Raw genomic sequence first — 17,897 nt, forward strand, 5'->3', positions numbered from 1 at the left:
CATTCAGACTTTGTAACAGCGAACGTATTCAGATTGTGAATATATGAGGGTGTACCTGTAGAAGGTAAAAAATTCACTTTTGAAAGAAAAAATAATAAATAAACAAAGATGGACATATATCTGCAGTTAACATTTTGTACATGGAAATGGACCGATGACAGATCATCCCAACCCTATCTTAACAACGCTCATGTAAAATTGGGTTTGATATTTATAGTACAGTATATGCATGATTTCTAGGTCAACTGTAAGCAATATAGGATCCAAGAATTTTATAGTACAGGTACATGTATTCATGATTTGTTGGTAAACTGTAAGCAACAATACGAACTTGTATGGGCGGATTCAAGAATGAAAAGGAGGGGTGCAGACACTATAAATAATCACAAACCTATTTATAAAAACAAGATTTTTTAAAATTAATGCTGTGTGTGTGCGATCACCAGCTGTTATTGCAACTTAAAGCATTTAAGGTCCTTGACAATGAGGCAGATCCAAGAATAAGGATGGGGTCCAAAAACAAATGTTTTTAAAACATAGATGACAAAAAAATTAACTCACTTAACTGTTGCTATTTTTGTAAATAAAAGAAATACAAAAATTAACATTCAATTTAATGAACTGAGTAACTTAACAGTACACTGAACATTGACCCTTAACTGCCAGTTGGGTAGGTCTTAAATACACAGTGGAGACCTTTTATGAAATGGAGCAAAATGGAGGTTATATACAGAGTAGAATCATAATATTTCATTTTATTGTATTACATGTGAAATAACATTTTTGTTTTCTTATTTACCTTAAATTATATATTGTTACTCCTCTATGGTCAAAAAGTTACAGAAAGAAGCAAACCAATACCTTTCACAGACAACATCCAAATCCATATGGCAAAATTCCACTTAGAATATATTTTTCTAATGCTGCTATTCTTTGTCCTGAACTTTAATTTGATAAGCATTTAATTTGTTATTATCAATCTCTGCTGTACAAGGCAACCAGAATATTTGGTGAGGAAAGACATGTGGACAAAGATAATGCTAGTGACCTGTAAAGGCAAATGCATCAGACTACACAGCCACTGCAGGGCCCTTGGACAGAGAAGTATATATATAATTTCTGGACAACTCCAAATAAAATTATTTGTACCATAATGAACCCTCAGCAAAGACCCAGATTATGAAGAGATCCAGATGGATGCAACCTATTTAGTGTTCAATAAGCCAAACAACATGTATCACTTTAGCTGTGCTCGAAATGGCAATCATGACAACAATGGTTCATCTATGCATATGCAGTTCTGTGGAACAAGCTTCCACTACATGTAAGATCTGATGACAATATTAGAGCATTCAAGAAGAGACATCATAAGCACGTGTTTCTAACAGATAATGGAATTTAGTATTTTAATAATAAACATGTTAAAATAAACAGTAATTATTGCTCTCTTCATATAATGTGCATTGCTATACTATCCTTAAGAGGGCCTCAAGGGAAAATAGTCCTTGACTAATTGAAGTCACCCTTTATAAATAAAGCATTATTATTATTATTATTATTATTATTATTATGTGACACAATGAAGTCACCAATATCTTAGTAGCTGTAACATGCACAAGACTGCAACATTAACAACATTTACACAATAAACATCTTACTTAAATGTGTATAAATGTTTATGAATATGATAATCATGTAATATATATTGTCAAATAAATTTGTTCCCAAATACTATTGATGCTTAAGTTATTTCATGTGCATGTCAGTGTTCACATTGTAATCAAGTCACAATAATTTGTTAATTTTTGCAGCAAACATATTATACTAATCTCTTTTCATAACAAATATGTAAAATAAACATCAACTATATACAAATAATCCCATACATTTCCTTGTCATTTCTCAACTGGGCACAACCTGTTGATATTCCACTTGAGCTCTTTTTGCGGCTTTGGCAAAGATTTCTTTAGCCTTTCTTTTGTTACCATTGACATTTTGGGCTCAAGGTGCAATAGTTTCTTTTCCTTCTCAACGAGAGCATTTATCCTTTTAAGCTGGTGCTTATATTGGCAACATGCAGTATGCATATTCTGACAGAGGGCTACATCTGTTCTCTCACGCAAGAAATCTTTCTTATAGCAAATAACTGCACTTTTTCCAGATGCCTTCTGAGCTTCAATTTTTCCTTATGCAGCTTTTTGTAGGTGCTGTTCCAAACTCTTCCAACAGCAATTACCTTAATTTAGATCTTTCTTGCAGGTCCCAAAATCGTCCTCTAGCTTTTAGTTTTCTTATAAACTGACCAACTAAATTTCCATCTACATTTCGCTCCAACCATTCCTTTTTCCATGCATTTTTTAAACCTTTATCTAAACTTTTCATGGTCTCTCTCAACAACTCGGGACGCCATGTTTTGCAAGCATGCTTCTTTCCATTGCCATCTGTTTCCATTACATGAAGATTCACTGGATGAATTTAAACTTTAGACAAATCAGAATAGTACAGTATTTACGAGAGTCTTGTGCGAAGTATAGAATGAATTCATTACAATGGTCATTGTGAAATGAGACAGGACAAACAACGCTTTTTAAAAAATAATCCAGGTCAGAGATGATATAAAAAAAAACACCAGACTATATCAATAAAAATATCCGGAGAATAGCGGAATTGTGTTTTAAAACAGAAAAATCATGTCCGACAAAAAGACCAGTTTCTAAGGTCCAGTTTCAGAACAATTTAAAGAAACACAACCACAATCATTGTACATATATTCTAATTTTTATTAGTAGTTCTTGCTAAAATATTGTATGCATTCATCTGAAAACAAAACTACAGCAATAAAGATATAAATCATTCAATAAACATGAAATTGCATTTACATTTGAAGATCATACGTATATGTATTAGCATATGAAATCATCCTGATTTACCCCTTTTCCTTTATAACACCCTAAATTTGTTTAACCAACATTTAAACCACTATTTTGCAAGTGGTCTGCTCTTTTTCACTTCTTTCAGTTACAATAATTATTTTCTCCAGAGTTAAAACTTGGCTCATTTTAGTTGGTGGTTCTTCAATCAATTGCTATCAAGGTACTAAGTGTCAACAGTATTAGTGCTCAGCTGTAATATCAACCGTAAAGACAGTTTTTACTAGGCTTTGGGAAAATATGATAAATCTATACATGTGCATTGCATATCTAACAATTAATGAAATAAAAAGAAACAATGATCTCAGCCAGAAACAATCATCAACTCTGATACAAAAGTCAATGGCTTAATTCAAAGAAGACTGGGATTAACTATATAAACAAAAAGTGCAACAGGTTCACACCAACTTGAATAGATGACAGCTTGGTGACAGGAAAGTAATCACTAAATGGGGGGGGGGGGGGAAACAAATATCACAAGCCTTTAACATTATCAGTGGAATCCCTCAAATGATTCTCACTTGCTGGTTTAATAGACAAAGACCTTATTCACCCTCAGGCAATACCACTAAGACATAAATGTACATGACCACTATGTTAATATGGGCACTACAATGGCAAATTTTCAACAGGTATATTAGCCTGGTTTATGGACTGTATCATCTGACACTATATACAATCGGGTAGCCTTAATTCTTTTTTTCTTTGTACTTTTCATGTGTGTTTATGATCAGAACAACCTGTTCTATTCAAGCAAGTGTTGTTACAAATGATTACATAAAGGTCAGTGGTGTCTGTCTCTATTCAAGAGATATGAAGGGTCATTCAAAGAGTTGGTTACAGCTGGAAAGCAGGCTAAATGCTGGAATACTCTACAGGTACATTTAGTCTGGTTAACAATAGAAAATATGAAACACAAGAAACATACCTACAAAATTTCAGGTACCAGTAGCAAGCCTCTTTTTCTGTTTTTGTTTAGAACATACAAGCGGTCATTGGATTAAGGAGTTTATCGTCATGTTTGCAATTGCGGTCGTTCATAGCAGTGTCAAATGCATATTTATAGAATAAAACCAATCACGATTAGGATTGAGGTCAGATATAACAAGTGGTCATAGCAGAGGTTGCTCACAAGATTTTACAGTACCTAAATCATTAAAATATTATTGCAGTATGACAACCATAGGGTTTGATTCAACGCTTGCAAGTAGGCTTGTGTGTATATTTACATAATGGCAAAACTGCATGTACATTGTAGGTTTGAACATGCGCTTAATTAAGTACATTCTGCTGAATGAAGTACATCCCTTGGATTTGAGTAATTCTCACCACTGCACTAAACTTTAAATCCAAAATACAACAATTCTGTTTGAGAAATAATGCTTTGAAAATTATGTTAGTACTTTTTTTTAAAAACGAGTTATAGTTCGCTTTGATGCAAAGGACCTTACACCCCGTTTTACAAAACTACGGAAACCGTGCTGATAATACAGAGTGAAAGGCAATTGCTCATCAAAGTACGGGTATAGCTGCTGGTCAAAATTCCCTCTGAACCCAAGCCAGGTTCATGGTTTTAATGATGAACTGGCCTGTAATGCTGTCAGAAAACAAAATGCAGATCCTTCAATTATTAACAGAAGAGACCCCAAAACATCCAGCTTTCCACTGTTTGGAAAATTAGGACTTTTTCACCTGCCAAAACACAAAAGTTATTAATCTCCTATTTATTTTTTTTAAAAAATATTTTACCGGTATGGGAAAGCTAGTTCACAAACGCAAGTCATTCTCTGCACTTTGCACAATGATTAGTATAGTAGTTTTCATACATTTCTTACTTTATTCACAAAATCTGAAGCAAACGTTCTCTGCACGCTGAAAGCATGTGTTGATTGGTAATTATTCTTGTTGTAGTCGTTCAAACGAATAGGCGTACAAGCGTTAATTATTGGAAATTTGCAAAGGATAAATGTACATGGAAATGCATATGAGAAAACTTTAGCAGTATCAAATTTGTACTGACACCGTTCATAGACCCAGGAACGTAATGAACCATACATGTGCTTCGTCTTTCTTAACCTAATTTTGCTGTTAATTTTTCCCACTGAATCCAGACACACAATGATGTGTGAAAAATGTATTGAACAGTTTACATATGTATGCAATTTTTACAATGGAATTAGATATTTTATGATTAATTTCAAGCCCCGACAGTACGTATCAGACGGCAAGTAAACTGTGTTGATACTCTGTTCATGCTATATATTAAATGTTGAATTCAGACACAATGATTTGGGAAAAAATATTTAATATTGTAAGTCTGTGTGCCATTTTTCACTGGAATTACATGCATTATAGATGAACCAAATGCCACGATGGCACAATAGTAAACGGTGTTGATACCATATTCATTAGGCATGAATACAGTGAGTTGTTCTCTGAAAAAAGTAAAATAATGTAAAACCCCACATTAACGCGACCCAATTTTGTGGACCCCAATTATCTCGTTACAGCGGGGTTCCACTGTAGTTTATAAGTTTAGTTAGTGTTGGGACAACAAGAATGTATTTTTTTCACAAGCATATACATCTTAGGACACAGACAATTTGTTTTTATGTCCAACGATTTGAAGCCATTAAGGTAGTCAAAAACAAAATCTTAAAAACTTTCATGTTTAAACTTTGGCCCGCACATAAGCCGACCCCTCCCTTCTTCCAGGCCTCTATTTTTCCCTAAATTATTTCGCTTATAAGCAAGTATATACAGTACGATTTTCTGGCCACTCAAATTAGTAATAATTATGCTTGTACCTCTGTTGGGGTATGGCATGTGTAAATTCAACAAAACAGTTCAGATTCACATTTAATACAATTTCTCTTCAATCAAGTATCCAATAGAACTTTCCTAAAATTTTGACATCTGTAATGAAGAGGTTTTGCACATACACAACACTCAGGCTGTGTATTTGTTCACGGTCAGATGTCTGCCCTAAATTTAATACAAACTCATTAAATCTTCATAAATATAATGTCAATGACATCTGGCTCAGTTTCATACACATTTTGCTTGGCGTCATTTTGGGCTTTTCCACTGAAAAGCTCCTATTCATTTGATTATTTTTAGGCTAGATTTAAACTAAGTATACAGATAATAAATTAGAGGCCATTAAAGTTGTATTTTAAAGTTTCTTTGTTGTGAAACATGCCAAACTGTTATCTTTCCATTATGAGTTTTGATGTTATGACATCCTCCATTAAGACATTTTTGCAAAAGGGTATTTTACCTCATGACTACTGTGCTATTAGGTTCATTGGCCCATTTTCCACATTATACCTAGAAAGACGTAATATTGCCAATAAAGTCAGGACATTAAGATTCAATCCTGAGCATGTTTTCTGCCATTGGAGCAATAAAAATAAAAATCCTGCTGTACCAGAGTAGCAGTGATGAACTTTGGTACTTGAATTTGTCACCACCACCACCCTTTAGTTAAGTAGTTAAGGCATTATTTCAGTGAGTTGCTTATCAAAATACTACATGACTGAAGCATGGCAATGAGGCAAGCAGGTTTCCTATTTCAACAATGTGGTTTTGAGCCAGTTTACCACTATTTTTTCTGCTGGTAAATAACATGGTACTATTCCACTCTGCTGGTACATCGTTAGTTTGTGTCAATAAGATATCCAGAGAAATTTCGAAGGCATTTGGTCATGACAATATATTTCAAATTTAAACGGTTTTTTTTATCATTTACAAAATGGTCGTTTCTGTTGCTTAATGATGAATATTACAAATATACTGCCAAAGGACACATATATTTAGTTAGTTTAGTTCTTTCTTTTGGAATTTTAAACACAGGTTTGAAGTACACAGAGACAGTTTTGCTGATTTGTTCAAGGAAATCATCAAGGACAAAAGTTGTTCAATGAGGAAGGGCTTTATAATCCAAGATAATTTATGATGTGAAAGGTAGCTTAATATCTTAAACACAAAGAGCTGGTGTTATTGGAACAACATCTAATATAACTGAAGCTGCAAGTTTAATTTTATGATTAATTTTTGTGTGCATGAACACCATACTGTGTAACAGTATCCTAAAACAGATAGTATGAAAGTTGCATAGAATAGTTTTCTTGCATTTGTTGGTGATATTTCTTCACTCCTTGCAACAGTGTATGTTTGAAGGCTATAATGTTACACGCATGTTCTATATGGTGATTCCATTTTTATCATTAACATCTACTCCCAAGAGCTTGTATCATATTACATTAGATATACATTCATCATTTACAGACAATCAAATGGGTTTTGAAAGGGGTAATCTGTTTGATGATCATACTAGTATTGCAGTGGTCTTCTTGGTATTTACATACATTCCATTGTCTAGGATACCATTTACTGATATCTTTAAGATCAAGCTGGGACAGTTCTTCCATTATTTTACCATCCTGACCCCATGTGTGGAATGTTGCATGTATATATCAGTGTCTGCTGTATACAGTGGCAGGTCATTAATGTGAGATTGGTCCCAGGATTGAACTCCGAAGCACACAATATTGTATTCCACCAGGAATTAGTTGAGTGCTATTTAGTTGCATTTGCTCGATTCTGTATTATAGGGTGTGCGTGTGATTTTAATTTTTTAAAGTAGCTTTAACAATTTTTCAATCATATCACTACGATGTTTGCAGTGTGCAGTTAATAGTGATGTCTAGCATGTAGCATGTTGTCCCACCCAGTCACAGTATCCTGACACCAGGCCATCCAGTCCTAACACTAACCTCTTAATTCTGAGTGAAAAGTGAGGCAGCCGTTAGTACCATTTTTGTAAGTCTTTTGTATGACTCGACTGGGGATCAAACCCACGACCTCCCGCATCTGAGGCGGACGCTCCAACCACAAGAGCGGTTTGTATTATAGGGATAAATTTAGTTAATTCAGGTGCTATTGTATCTTTTTGTTTAAGAAGAAGATTTATCTGTGTATAAATTTTCTAAATTCTCTCATTATAAACTTAATGTCTATGATAGAGGAGTAGCCCTTTTAGTCACTGAAATTTTGAGGCTTTGATTCTGGGTGAATACCATATGATCAGCAGCAACTGAAATGCAGTGGTGTAAAGTTACAGTGCTAGCTGAGAAACTGAAACAAAGTCAGTATGATGGTTGGTTTATGTATTTGTAAAGCTAATTAAAATCAATTATAGCAAGTTTGCCTCAATACTTAAACATTAAAATTAGTGACCAGTTGTAGGGAAATCTGATCTCTTTTGGTTGGTATAAAGTGCATAAAATTGAGTTAGGTAGTTATACTTTAATTTTGAATTAATTTACTCATAAGGATAAAGTTTACAATTAATTTTCTACTTAGGAAATTCTAACATACAGTATCAGTGAGAAAGAGTGGGTATGGAGAGTAGATATGACGTTTTTTTTGGATTACATAATTTAATTTTGTGCATTTTGATATGTAGATTTGAATTAGATAAAGGGTCTGCACCTAATAGTAAACACAATCAGACCAGAAGTCTAGTTCTAGAAAAGGTCTTCAGAGAATGCTCTCTCTGAAACCCACTAGGATTGTTTATAAGCCAGGTCAAACATAGTGCAGGAAGTCAGCATGAAGAGCTAGAGGTATCTGAGTGAGACCGATGTAGCCCAAATTTTCTGGACCAGACTTTTTCTTACCCAAAAGTCGTGGTCCGATTCCAATTATGTGTTCAGATTTTAGACCTTTTGGCCTCAGATCTAAGGCAGACTGGTCTGAACTTAACACAGACAGGTGAACTTTTGCAAAAAAGTAGGACAAGATGTACATTTGGAATAAAGTTTGTTCTCTATATCAATACAAAAATGATGGTTCCATTAAGCAAAAAAAAAAAAAAATTAACTCCAACTTTATCTTTCTGCTCATGCACGAGCGAAATAGCCAATGACACAACTACGCATTAGGTTAACAGGAATTCTCTTTGAAGAGTATGTATTAGGATGTATTCAGAATAGGCCCAAAATGTTTCCTATTTGTATTTCGGGTGAAAATGACAAAAAACCTCCAGGGGTTAATGAGTTAAATGCTTGTGACTAATTCCCCATAGCACAGTTCCATCAAACAGGTGCTACCACATCTCTCCTGAGGATAAGGCAAAAACAAAATATTTCCAGTCGGCCAACCATCCCCGTTTTTAACTGCCAACACTAGCACTTTATGGTATAAAAAAATCATATTAAATGTTTTTTTTTATAAAAATGTCCTGCCTACCCTAATTTAAACCAATGCTATAGGAAATGTACAAACTTGTTTTTGTCCTTTTGGGCCAAGATTGTATCTAGGAAATAGTTGTTTTTCCCCACTTAAATTTCAATAAAAGAGCTTTTCAATAGATGTGTTTATGGTGACCAATTCCATTTAAGACTAACTAAATATCATAATTAGTCTTTTTTTTGGTGACAATGCAAGGACATGAATAACCATGTAGGAGAAGTAGCAATGATAAGATTTTCAAGATGACCATTGTGGTGACCCGAGATTGGCAACATTTTCATCTAGGACCAACAGGACATATTAAGAATTTCAGTAAAAACAAAAAAAAACATGCTGATACGTCCATATATGCCAACCCTTGGCAAGGAAAAATTGTAAAGCAAGTGGACAAAAAGAGTAATCTGAGCAGAAAAAGAGTAATCCATATATAACATGATAAAAATTTCATAAGCATATGTACAAAATGATTTATTTATCCCTCTGGACTTTTATCAATTACTGCTTCAAGTTTGCATATATAACACTTAAGAGCTTTAAAAAACATTAGACTCTCATACTGCATTTCAAAACACTTTGTACCAGCAGAGACTATGAATGTTTTGCACACCAGCAGAGCACTAAGTGCTGGGTTACAGAGCCTGGATCTGAATTCAGTTTTATTTTTGTTAAAAATACTGAACAATCTCTTACAGTCAGCATTAGAATGGTAAAAGAACCAATATTCCTTTCATAACCTGACAAAGAGGAGAACATTTATATCTTTCAGTTTGGGTCTTTTAGCTGGGAAATGAGATGAAAAAAGTCAGCTCTGCATGAAGTACATTGTCAGGTAGAGTGACAACTTGATACTTCAGGAATTCTTCCAATTTATCAGCAGCCTTTCCTGCAGCATGGTGCATCATAAGACAGACAACCTGATAAGTACAATGACGGAAACATTTTTCAAAATGTAGAATGCAACTCCTTTATGAATTCTAGTCATCACTGATGCGGTATCAGCTGAAAACCCCATACAGTTCTGCCAACTTACATTTATTCAAAGCATGATCAAGCAAATAAAATGTTTTCTCCAGTGGAATCTACTGTTAATTCTGGTAATAAAAGAAGAGCACTCTGACTCTGCCCTTTTCATTGTCTCTTACACATACTGGGTACACCCATTCAAACCAAGTACCAATGTAGTCTTCTACCGCCAGGGTAGTCTGTGTTCTATTAGGAACTCAGTAGACGATGCCTCTACATTTATAGAATGTGTCCACAATTTAGTTCTGCTGTAAAAAAGAAGTTACCTTAGATTGTCAAATGAGCTAATTCAAGGTTTCTTTGTTTAACCACCATGACCAATATTAAAATCCTTTCCACACAGCCTGAAAGGGGCACAAAGGTGCCCTAGAATGGAACGATGTATTGTGTAGTTCATTTTTTTCATCTCTGAATCAGTTTTTTTGTCTTTTCCTCATTCATCTGTGAAATTATTTGAAAAATATTTTTGTTCTAACACATGCATTGACTAGAATAAATCTGACAACCTTCAGTGCCAAATACCTACAGACTGGTTCTGTACCAGATATGAATTAGAACAAAGAATCTGCGAGCAATGATTAAAAGTTAAAAAAACCAGTCAGTTCTCTCCTAAGCCTATAAATAGAAACCAAGGTCAAAAGGTGAAAGTAGAAACCAGCATATTTCTTGGAAATAGGGCAGCTGCTATAAATAGAACATAACTGTTAGGAAAGGGCATGCAAGTCTACAGACAAGCAAACTCTTATCTCATAGTTACACAGAAGCCGTCTTTTCTAGAACACAATCTGTGGGATTAATGGGATATTAATAAAAATGAGAAAACAAATTTTTTGGGAGTTGGATGCGTAATCCAAATACATTTACGCATAAGGCGTAATTTAGTGAAGAAAGCATAATGATTACCCCAAAAGCACAATGGTTGGCATGTATTTATGTCCATCCATTCAGTTGGAGTACAATATTGTCAAGATGATCACCGTGGAAGCCATATTCAATATCTGTGGCAGCCATAGTCAATGTTGAATAGGCGTCATTTTCATTTGGGACCAACTACACCATGGGGTGAATATCTGAAGATTCACTGCAATCATTCAGTTAGTGTAGGAGAACTTGTGCTAACAAACATGCTAATGGATTGACCAATGACAAACAGAACATGTAGTACCCAAGACTGGAAAAATTCACAGGTTTTACCAATTATCATTACACAAGATGTGGCTTGTTATTTAAGATTTATATCAAGAATAACTTCCACTCAGAGCTCCTCAACAATCTATGCATTAGCCATAGTGGTGTCCTATCTACTAAATCTAAAGCTTTTTTGTAACAAATGAAGGCACTATAAAAGGTTACTTTTCTAGCCCCAAATAAAAATTCTATCTGACATTTCAACTTAAATGTATGGTTTCCTGTTCTTTGCAAAGTAAACCAAATAAAGAAGGAAACTAAACCATAGTTTCACTCACCTTGTCAGAGGCTTTCTTGTACACAGGCTCCATTAGGGCTTCCACATCAGCTACAGAGGCACCAACTCTAATGTAACAGTAAGAACCTCGCGTGTTTGGATTGTATCCCCAGCGGGTTCTGGAAAAGAAAATTCAATATATTTAACCAAGGATCAATAATTAAGCTAATCTTGCAGTCTGGTTTTTTTTTCAAACTAAAAAGAAACATGTCAAATGAAATAATGTCTACCAAATATAAATGTACCTTTTAACACTAAGAACTACGTATAATTTTGATCACTGGAACTAATGGGTCTGATTTGTTCTTGTTAAATATACCGTAAGGAAATCTTGAGAAACATTTTAAAGTTACAGATAAGTAAATTTTGCAAGAGGGCTCGTTAGCAAATCTGAAGACAAGCTATTATCTGATTCTATATGATTCAATTAAATTAAGCTACGACCAAGCTGGTCTATGTAACATAAATATTTAATATTACCAACCACTGATGATTCAGTATGACCATGATTGTACGACTAAAGTAGAAAGTTGTTGACTTTTGATAAATCATTAACTTTAGATGGGGTGCGTATATGTGTGCTGGAATGTTCTGAGAAAATAAATTTAGACCCCAAAATAACTATCTGTATAAAAATACCAACTTAATTTAACAAATATTTTAATAGTTTGCAAATAAAAATGCTGCTTATTATGGACAAAAATGCTCTGCTTGTAAAGAAAATCACAGGCCATCCTCAGAAATTTAATGATATGCCAAGCCCAAAATAACAAAACACCACCACCAACCATGAAATACTCAAGTTGCCAAATGTTCATCAAGGTGTTCCAACCAAAGTTTCGAGTTTTTCTTTTTCAAGATAAGAGTTTCATATCTTTTGATCAAACAAAAACAAGTTCCATGGTGGGACAGTGGTTAATGTTACTAACTGAAGACTGAAAGAGTGCAAGGTTGAATCCTACCAGACCAGCCTTGGTTAGCTACCATGGTGTATCCTTGGGCAAGGTACTTTACTCCAGTTACCTTGCCACTAAATAACCTAAATGAGTTGCTGTACTATAAGCATCTAACAAACCAAACAATGGCACAATCTCTTGACTATCTTACCTAGTTTCCTTATTCTTTGTACACTAGGCCCTGTCTAGGCCCATGATTTGCAAACTTTTGGAATTTCCTTGATATCACAAACAGCTTGTTAGCTAGGTTATGATGAAAGGGGATTTTATGAAACTAGTATAAATTAATGTACAAATTATGTTCATGGAATAGGTTATAAAGTGAGTATGGTGAGCATTTTTTTGTTGACAGATCAAGTTTATACTTTTGTAGTTTCAGTATTTTCTACCCAGAAAAGTAGAATTATTGTAGGAATGTGATGGGGGAGAAGGAACATTTTTCAACAAATGTGACTTACTCACAAGATCTGAGAGTTTGTATATGTGTTAAAGAAATCAAGCACACTCACAATTTTCTAGGTCCACATCTGGATCTTGAGTTCATTTACAAATGTCCACATCGGACCAAACAGTGATGCTGTTCTGCTTGAATTTTATTTAGTCACAAATCGAGAATGTACTTACTGGCTAAATGCATTAACGACTTTTGCTGCAAACGTTTGTCCACAATGGACCATAAACCCCTACCACCCCCACTATCTGCTTAAAATTCTGATTCATTCTGTAACACAGCAAGAACAAACTTAAACTGAATTTTTGTTTTTCTTCTCCCACTACACACAAAATTCAGGACTCCAAGGAAGGACAACAACAAGAAAAACTTGATAATGCCTATATGAAAATTTACCAAGTAGTAAACAGAGGAATGACCATTAACTGATTTACCTACTACATGAATCACAGTGCATCTTGGACAAAGAGCTTTGTCCCCTAAGTAGAGTGTCAAGAATTTTTCATATAAACTGTACTGCCTGGCAACTACTCAAAATTAGGGATATTTATGATTAATGTAAATAGCTTGAAGCTGCCCATTTGTTGTATGTACCACTTTCCTAGTACAGTACATACAGCTTACCAATGACAAAGGAAACCATAGAGAAGAAAGTAAACATTACCACTCTACCTGTCTTTACAATTCAAGTGTATTTCCTTATTTAACATAACATATAAAAAAGGTAACAAGTCTCTACTGAACCTGACCTTCACATAAATTTGAGACACTCTTGAGAAACTACAGTCTAGAATATTGCATTAGAATGTCTGCTGTAAAATGAATGAGTACTGCAATATCTGGTTCATTACAAAAACAATACAAAACAGTTATATTCTACCATAATGGTAATGATCTCCAATTATTTAATTCCAAGGATAAACAAAAACTTCATTGTCAACAGAATGCATTAACAATGTTCTTTGTCAAGATTGTAAGAAGCTAATTAATGATTGTCAATGGGTTGTGAAAGTTTTGTGTCAATAGGATGAGTATGTCCTAAGAAGCTAATAAATGAATGAATAACTGTCAATATAATTACATTTTGAACATCTCTAATGAATGAACAATTGCATCTCCAGCTGAGTCCTTTACAAGACGCATTGCAAGTTGTGTGTCCCCATTTATTATATGATTAAAGAACCATCGGTGGGTATTTTTCAAAGTGTAAATTATACCTAATCACTCATTTAACTTTGTGGTTGATTTAGTACATTTTTTATGCCAACTATGTGTGTAATTGGGTAGAACTTGGACTTTAACTTTGCGAGTGAGAAGGTAAAATGTACACACTGGTAAATACCCAAACATTATCATCAAATCCATATAATTTTATTTTCTCTATCGTTAAATCTGGATTCCCTAAACAAAACATTTCATCTTAGGTAGCAGTTTTTATTTATTGGCCCTTTCACATGGCTCAGAAAACCTGAATTCATTTTTGCAAGCCAAGGGTTGTTGACACTTGTATTACAATGATTGCTTAGAATGTCAATGGGTTGTATCAGTGATCTGAGGAAATTAGTAGCTTGGTAGCAATTCTTTATTAAATTACTTCTTTTTAGCCAGGCTACTGCTTTTTTTTCAAACTTAAGGCTTGTGTCCAGTTGTTTTTAGCATCCATTGTTCCTGCTTTTTACACATTTCTATCATTCATAACAAAACTCAGGTCCATATGTTATGGGATCCTTGGCTCTTATCTTAAATCAAATGACCAGCAATATCAGCTAGGGAAATGTGTTCAAAGTAAAAATTTAGTAATTTATTCATGTATAGTGGCTCCTAACACCTGCTATATGCTTTATCTGGTCACAGGTGCTGAGTGCAGGAAGGATGATGCAATTACATTATTTTAACTTCTAGTAAGTGATATTTTATCTGTTATTTCACATGTTGATCTTAAGTAATTGGGAGTGTGGCGAGGAACACATTCTTGCCATTATTATCTCTGTGTGTGTGTGTCTGTGTGAATTGGATTTTTAACAAAGCATTACAAATATTTCAGTCATATCGCTATGATGTTTGCAGTGTGGTAATTGATAGTGATATCTAGCACTGGAGGATCATGCCTTTCCCATTATTCTGACACCTGGCAGACCAGTCCTAACACTAACTTCTTATTAATTAGCACCAAGCAGGGCAACAATTAGTACCATTTTGGTAGATTCAACCAGGGTTCGAACCTGTGACCTCCCGCATCTGAAGTGGACTCTAACCACATAAGCCACTGGAGTGGTCTCTTATTATCTGCAGGTGACCATTTATATCTATTTAGATAAATTTGTGCATAAAACTGTCCCTTGTATCCTTAAATAAAACTTATATCGGGTTTTGGCACATGGATTTTAAATATGACCCATTTTTGACACAGGAATATTTTACTTGTATATCTCTTTGACGCACGTAGATTTGGGCTGGAGCATCAATCTTAATTAACCTTGATTGGCATCCAGCTTTGTTTCAGTCTCGGAAGCTTATTATGAAATGGTATTAATCAATACAATGAAATGTCAAAAGAGTAAAAATCAGTGGTGTCTGCGCATGTGCAGGAAAATATGATAAATGCTAATATTTCAATATCAAAAATGTTCATACACTCAAAAAAGCTGTCTTCATTTGGTGTTTTTTTTTTAAATTGTTGCTATGAGCATGTACATGTGCCACTTAAACAAAACTCAGTTGGGCCCTAGTTTTCTTCACGAGTATTTGAAAAACTAGTTCCAAATACAGATTATAAACTTTCCAATGCTTGCTACAGGGCAAACAATAAGTGAATCAATTTTACTAACAATCATGACTAGCAATACAGGACTGTTATGGGTATGAGTGACCACTGCTGCTATTTTGACTTGCATTAATGGGATAAAATGGATTTTATTCATGAATTAAGCAGATTGAGATGGGGGGGGGGGGTCTGCCATGCGGCCTAAATCCGTGAATCGCTATCTCAAGCCCTGAAATTCACAGTAAAATCGTGAGGGCTGACAGGTATGAAGCTAGAATGGAAGTCGTCGATAGAGAGGATCTTTCCTCTTGGCATAATGGTTCCATTAGCCAAAGCCAAAATCAGAGTTACTCAGCCTTTATCAACTGAATTATATATATATATATATATATATATGCCTCATCTTTCCTGGATTAACACAACAGGAAAAACTCGATGAATTTTAGTTAGAGTCCCAATGAAAAATTGACAAAAAATAATATTCTGGTGTTTGAATTCCGAATAAAATTTAAATGTCTTTGTCCAAGAATCCTGTATGAGCACTTAACACATTAACCCCTGATGAAGTGTTTTAAGTGGCAGCAGGTAGTAGCATACTGCCGAGCTCTGTTGCGTCAAGGTCATGTAATGATACAATAAAGTGGGTGGTATTATAGAAAGGTAGACAGATGTATTTTTTGGACCTGATTTTTTTTCTACCCAATCACACATCAAGAATTCTTTTAAAAAATTTGTTTACATGAACTGGTACTATTTTTGAATCAAGGTCAAGAACTAGATCAGCATTAGGTGTTTACGACTAAACGGTCTGGAAAAAAGCAAATTCCAGTAAACAAAATTATATTACTTTAACATGTAATGAAATAAAAAAATTAAAACTTACAAATAGACAATAAAATTAAATATAATATACATAATGTACATACCACTCACAGGGTTCACAGAAATGCTCCTAGGATTTTATCTAAGGGTGGAGTTCTTCCGCCCCACCCCAGTCACCAAAATAAGAAAGAAAATGGGGAGGCATGTTTGGTGAATATCTTGTAAAGATAAATGTCTGCACTGGTGAGGCTGGTTATCATTTTTCATGACGTTGATAATAAAGTCATTAACATGCAGAAGTGTAAGCAGCCAAGATAAAGCCCCAGCAGTTTGTCTAAAACACTCACACTGCATGACATAAGTGCAGAGCTGAATTCACAACCAGCATCATGGCAGGTGCAGGAGATATGCAAACTTTGTACTGATTTCAACACTGCATAATACAGATGCATCTTTGTTATCCAAGTTTAGCCTTCATTAAATTTATTTTGCACCATTGGCACAAAATATATATAGCCTAGATTAAATTCTGCATTCACATTAGTGTCACCAACAGGTCACAATTTGTTAATATACTATTTCAAATACCCAATTTAGCCAAGTAGTTTTTATCCAAATACTCCCAAACCTGTTTTCCCCCTAAAGTTTTCTTTTCCAATTTAGATACTGGGTGCTATTCTGGGATGGGATGGGACAATTACAAAACTTGGCAATCTCTGATGCATACGTACGAGTCAAGGAAAACACTGTTGGTACTGCCCACTTTGATGACTGGATCAATGCCCTCAAAAAGGAACATTTTGATTTTCATACTGTATTCTTGTGTAATTTATGAATCTTGTATTCAGACACATTTGTCCTTTCAAAATCACTCCTTAGTTTTTGCCCTTGCCCAGTCACAGATAAACCATCAGCACCAACATAATTTAGGGACTAACTATTCAAATTGCATTGCAGGGAATGCCTAGGAATTTTTATAATGAAATTTCAGGCTTTCAAACAGCTAAATAAAAATAGTATTGTCCAGAATTACACTGCCCACCCCCACCCCTTTATATCGTGTTCAACAGCTGGTACCGCTCTCACTACACTATCACTAAAACCAAATGTTTGTCTACCTTTTGAATTTAAACTAATAGCTCAGTTTGTTTAGGTAAATGTGTATAAAACAGTACAAGTATGAACAACATAGCAGCATGCAAATCACAAAATGTAAAACCATTTATAA

General features: G+C 34.5%; 1 protein-coding gene across 1 annotated transcript in view; it reads right to left on the reverse strand.

Moving 5' to 3' along the window:
• Positions 1-17,897, reverse strand: part of LOC149794900 (spermine oxidase-like) — a 58,939-nt gene that overhangs the window by 24,683 nt on the left and 16,359 nt on the right. Inside the window, exon 4 of the mRNA XM_089964537.1 lies at positions 11,678-11,795. Coding sequence (XP_089820663.1) covers positions 11,678-11,795 — 118 coding nt within the window. The remainder of the gene's footprint in view (positions 1-11,677; positions 11,796-17,897) is intronic.

Source organism: Sinohyriopsis cumingii, chromosome 7, assembly GCF_028554795.1.
Source record: "Sinohyriopsis cumingii isolate HCF-2022 chromosome 7, ASM2855479v2, whole genome shotgun sequence".
In the NCBI taxonomy this organism is placed as follows: domain Eukaryota; kingdom Metazoa; phylum Mollusca; class Bivalvia; order Unionida; family Unionidae; genus Sinohyriopsis; species Sinohyriopsis cumingii.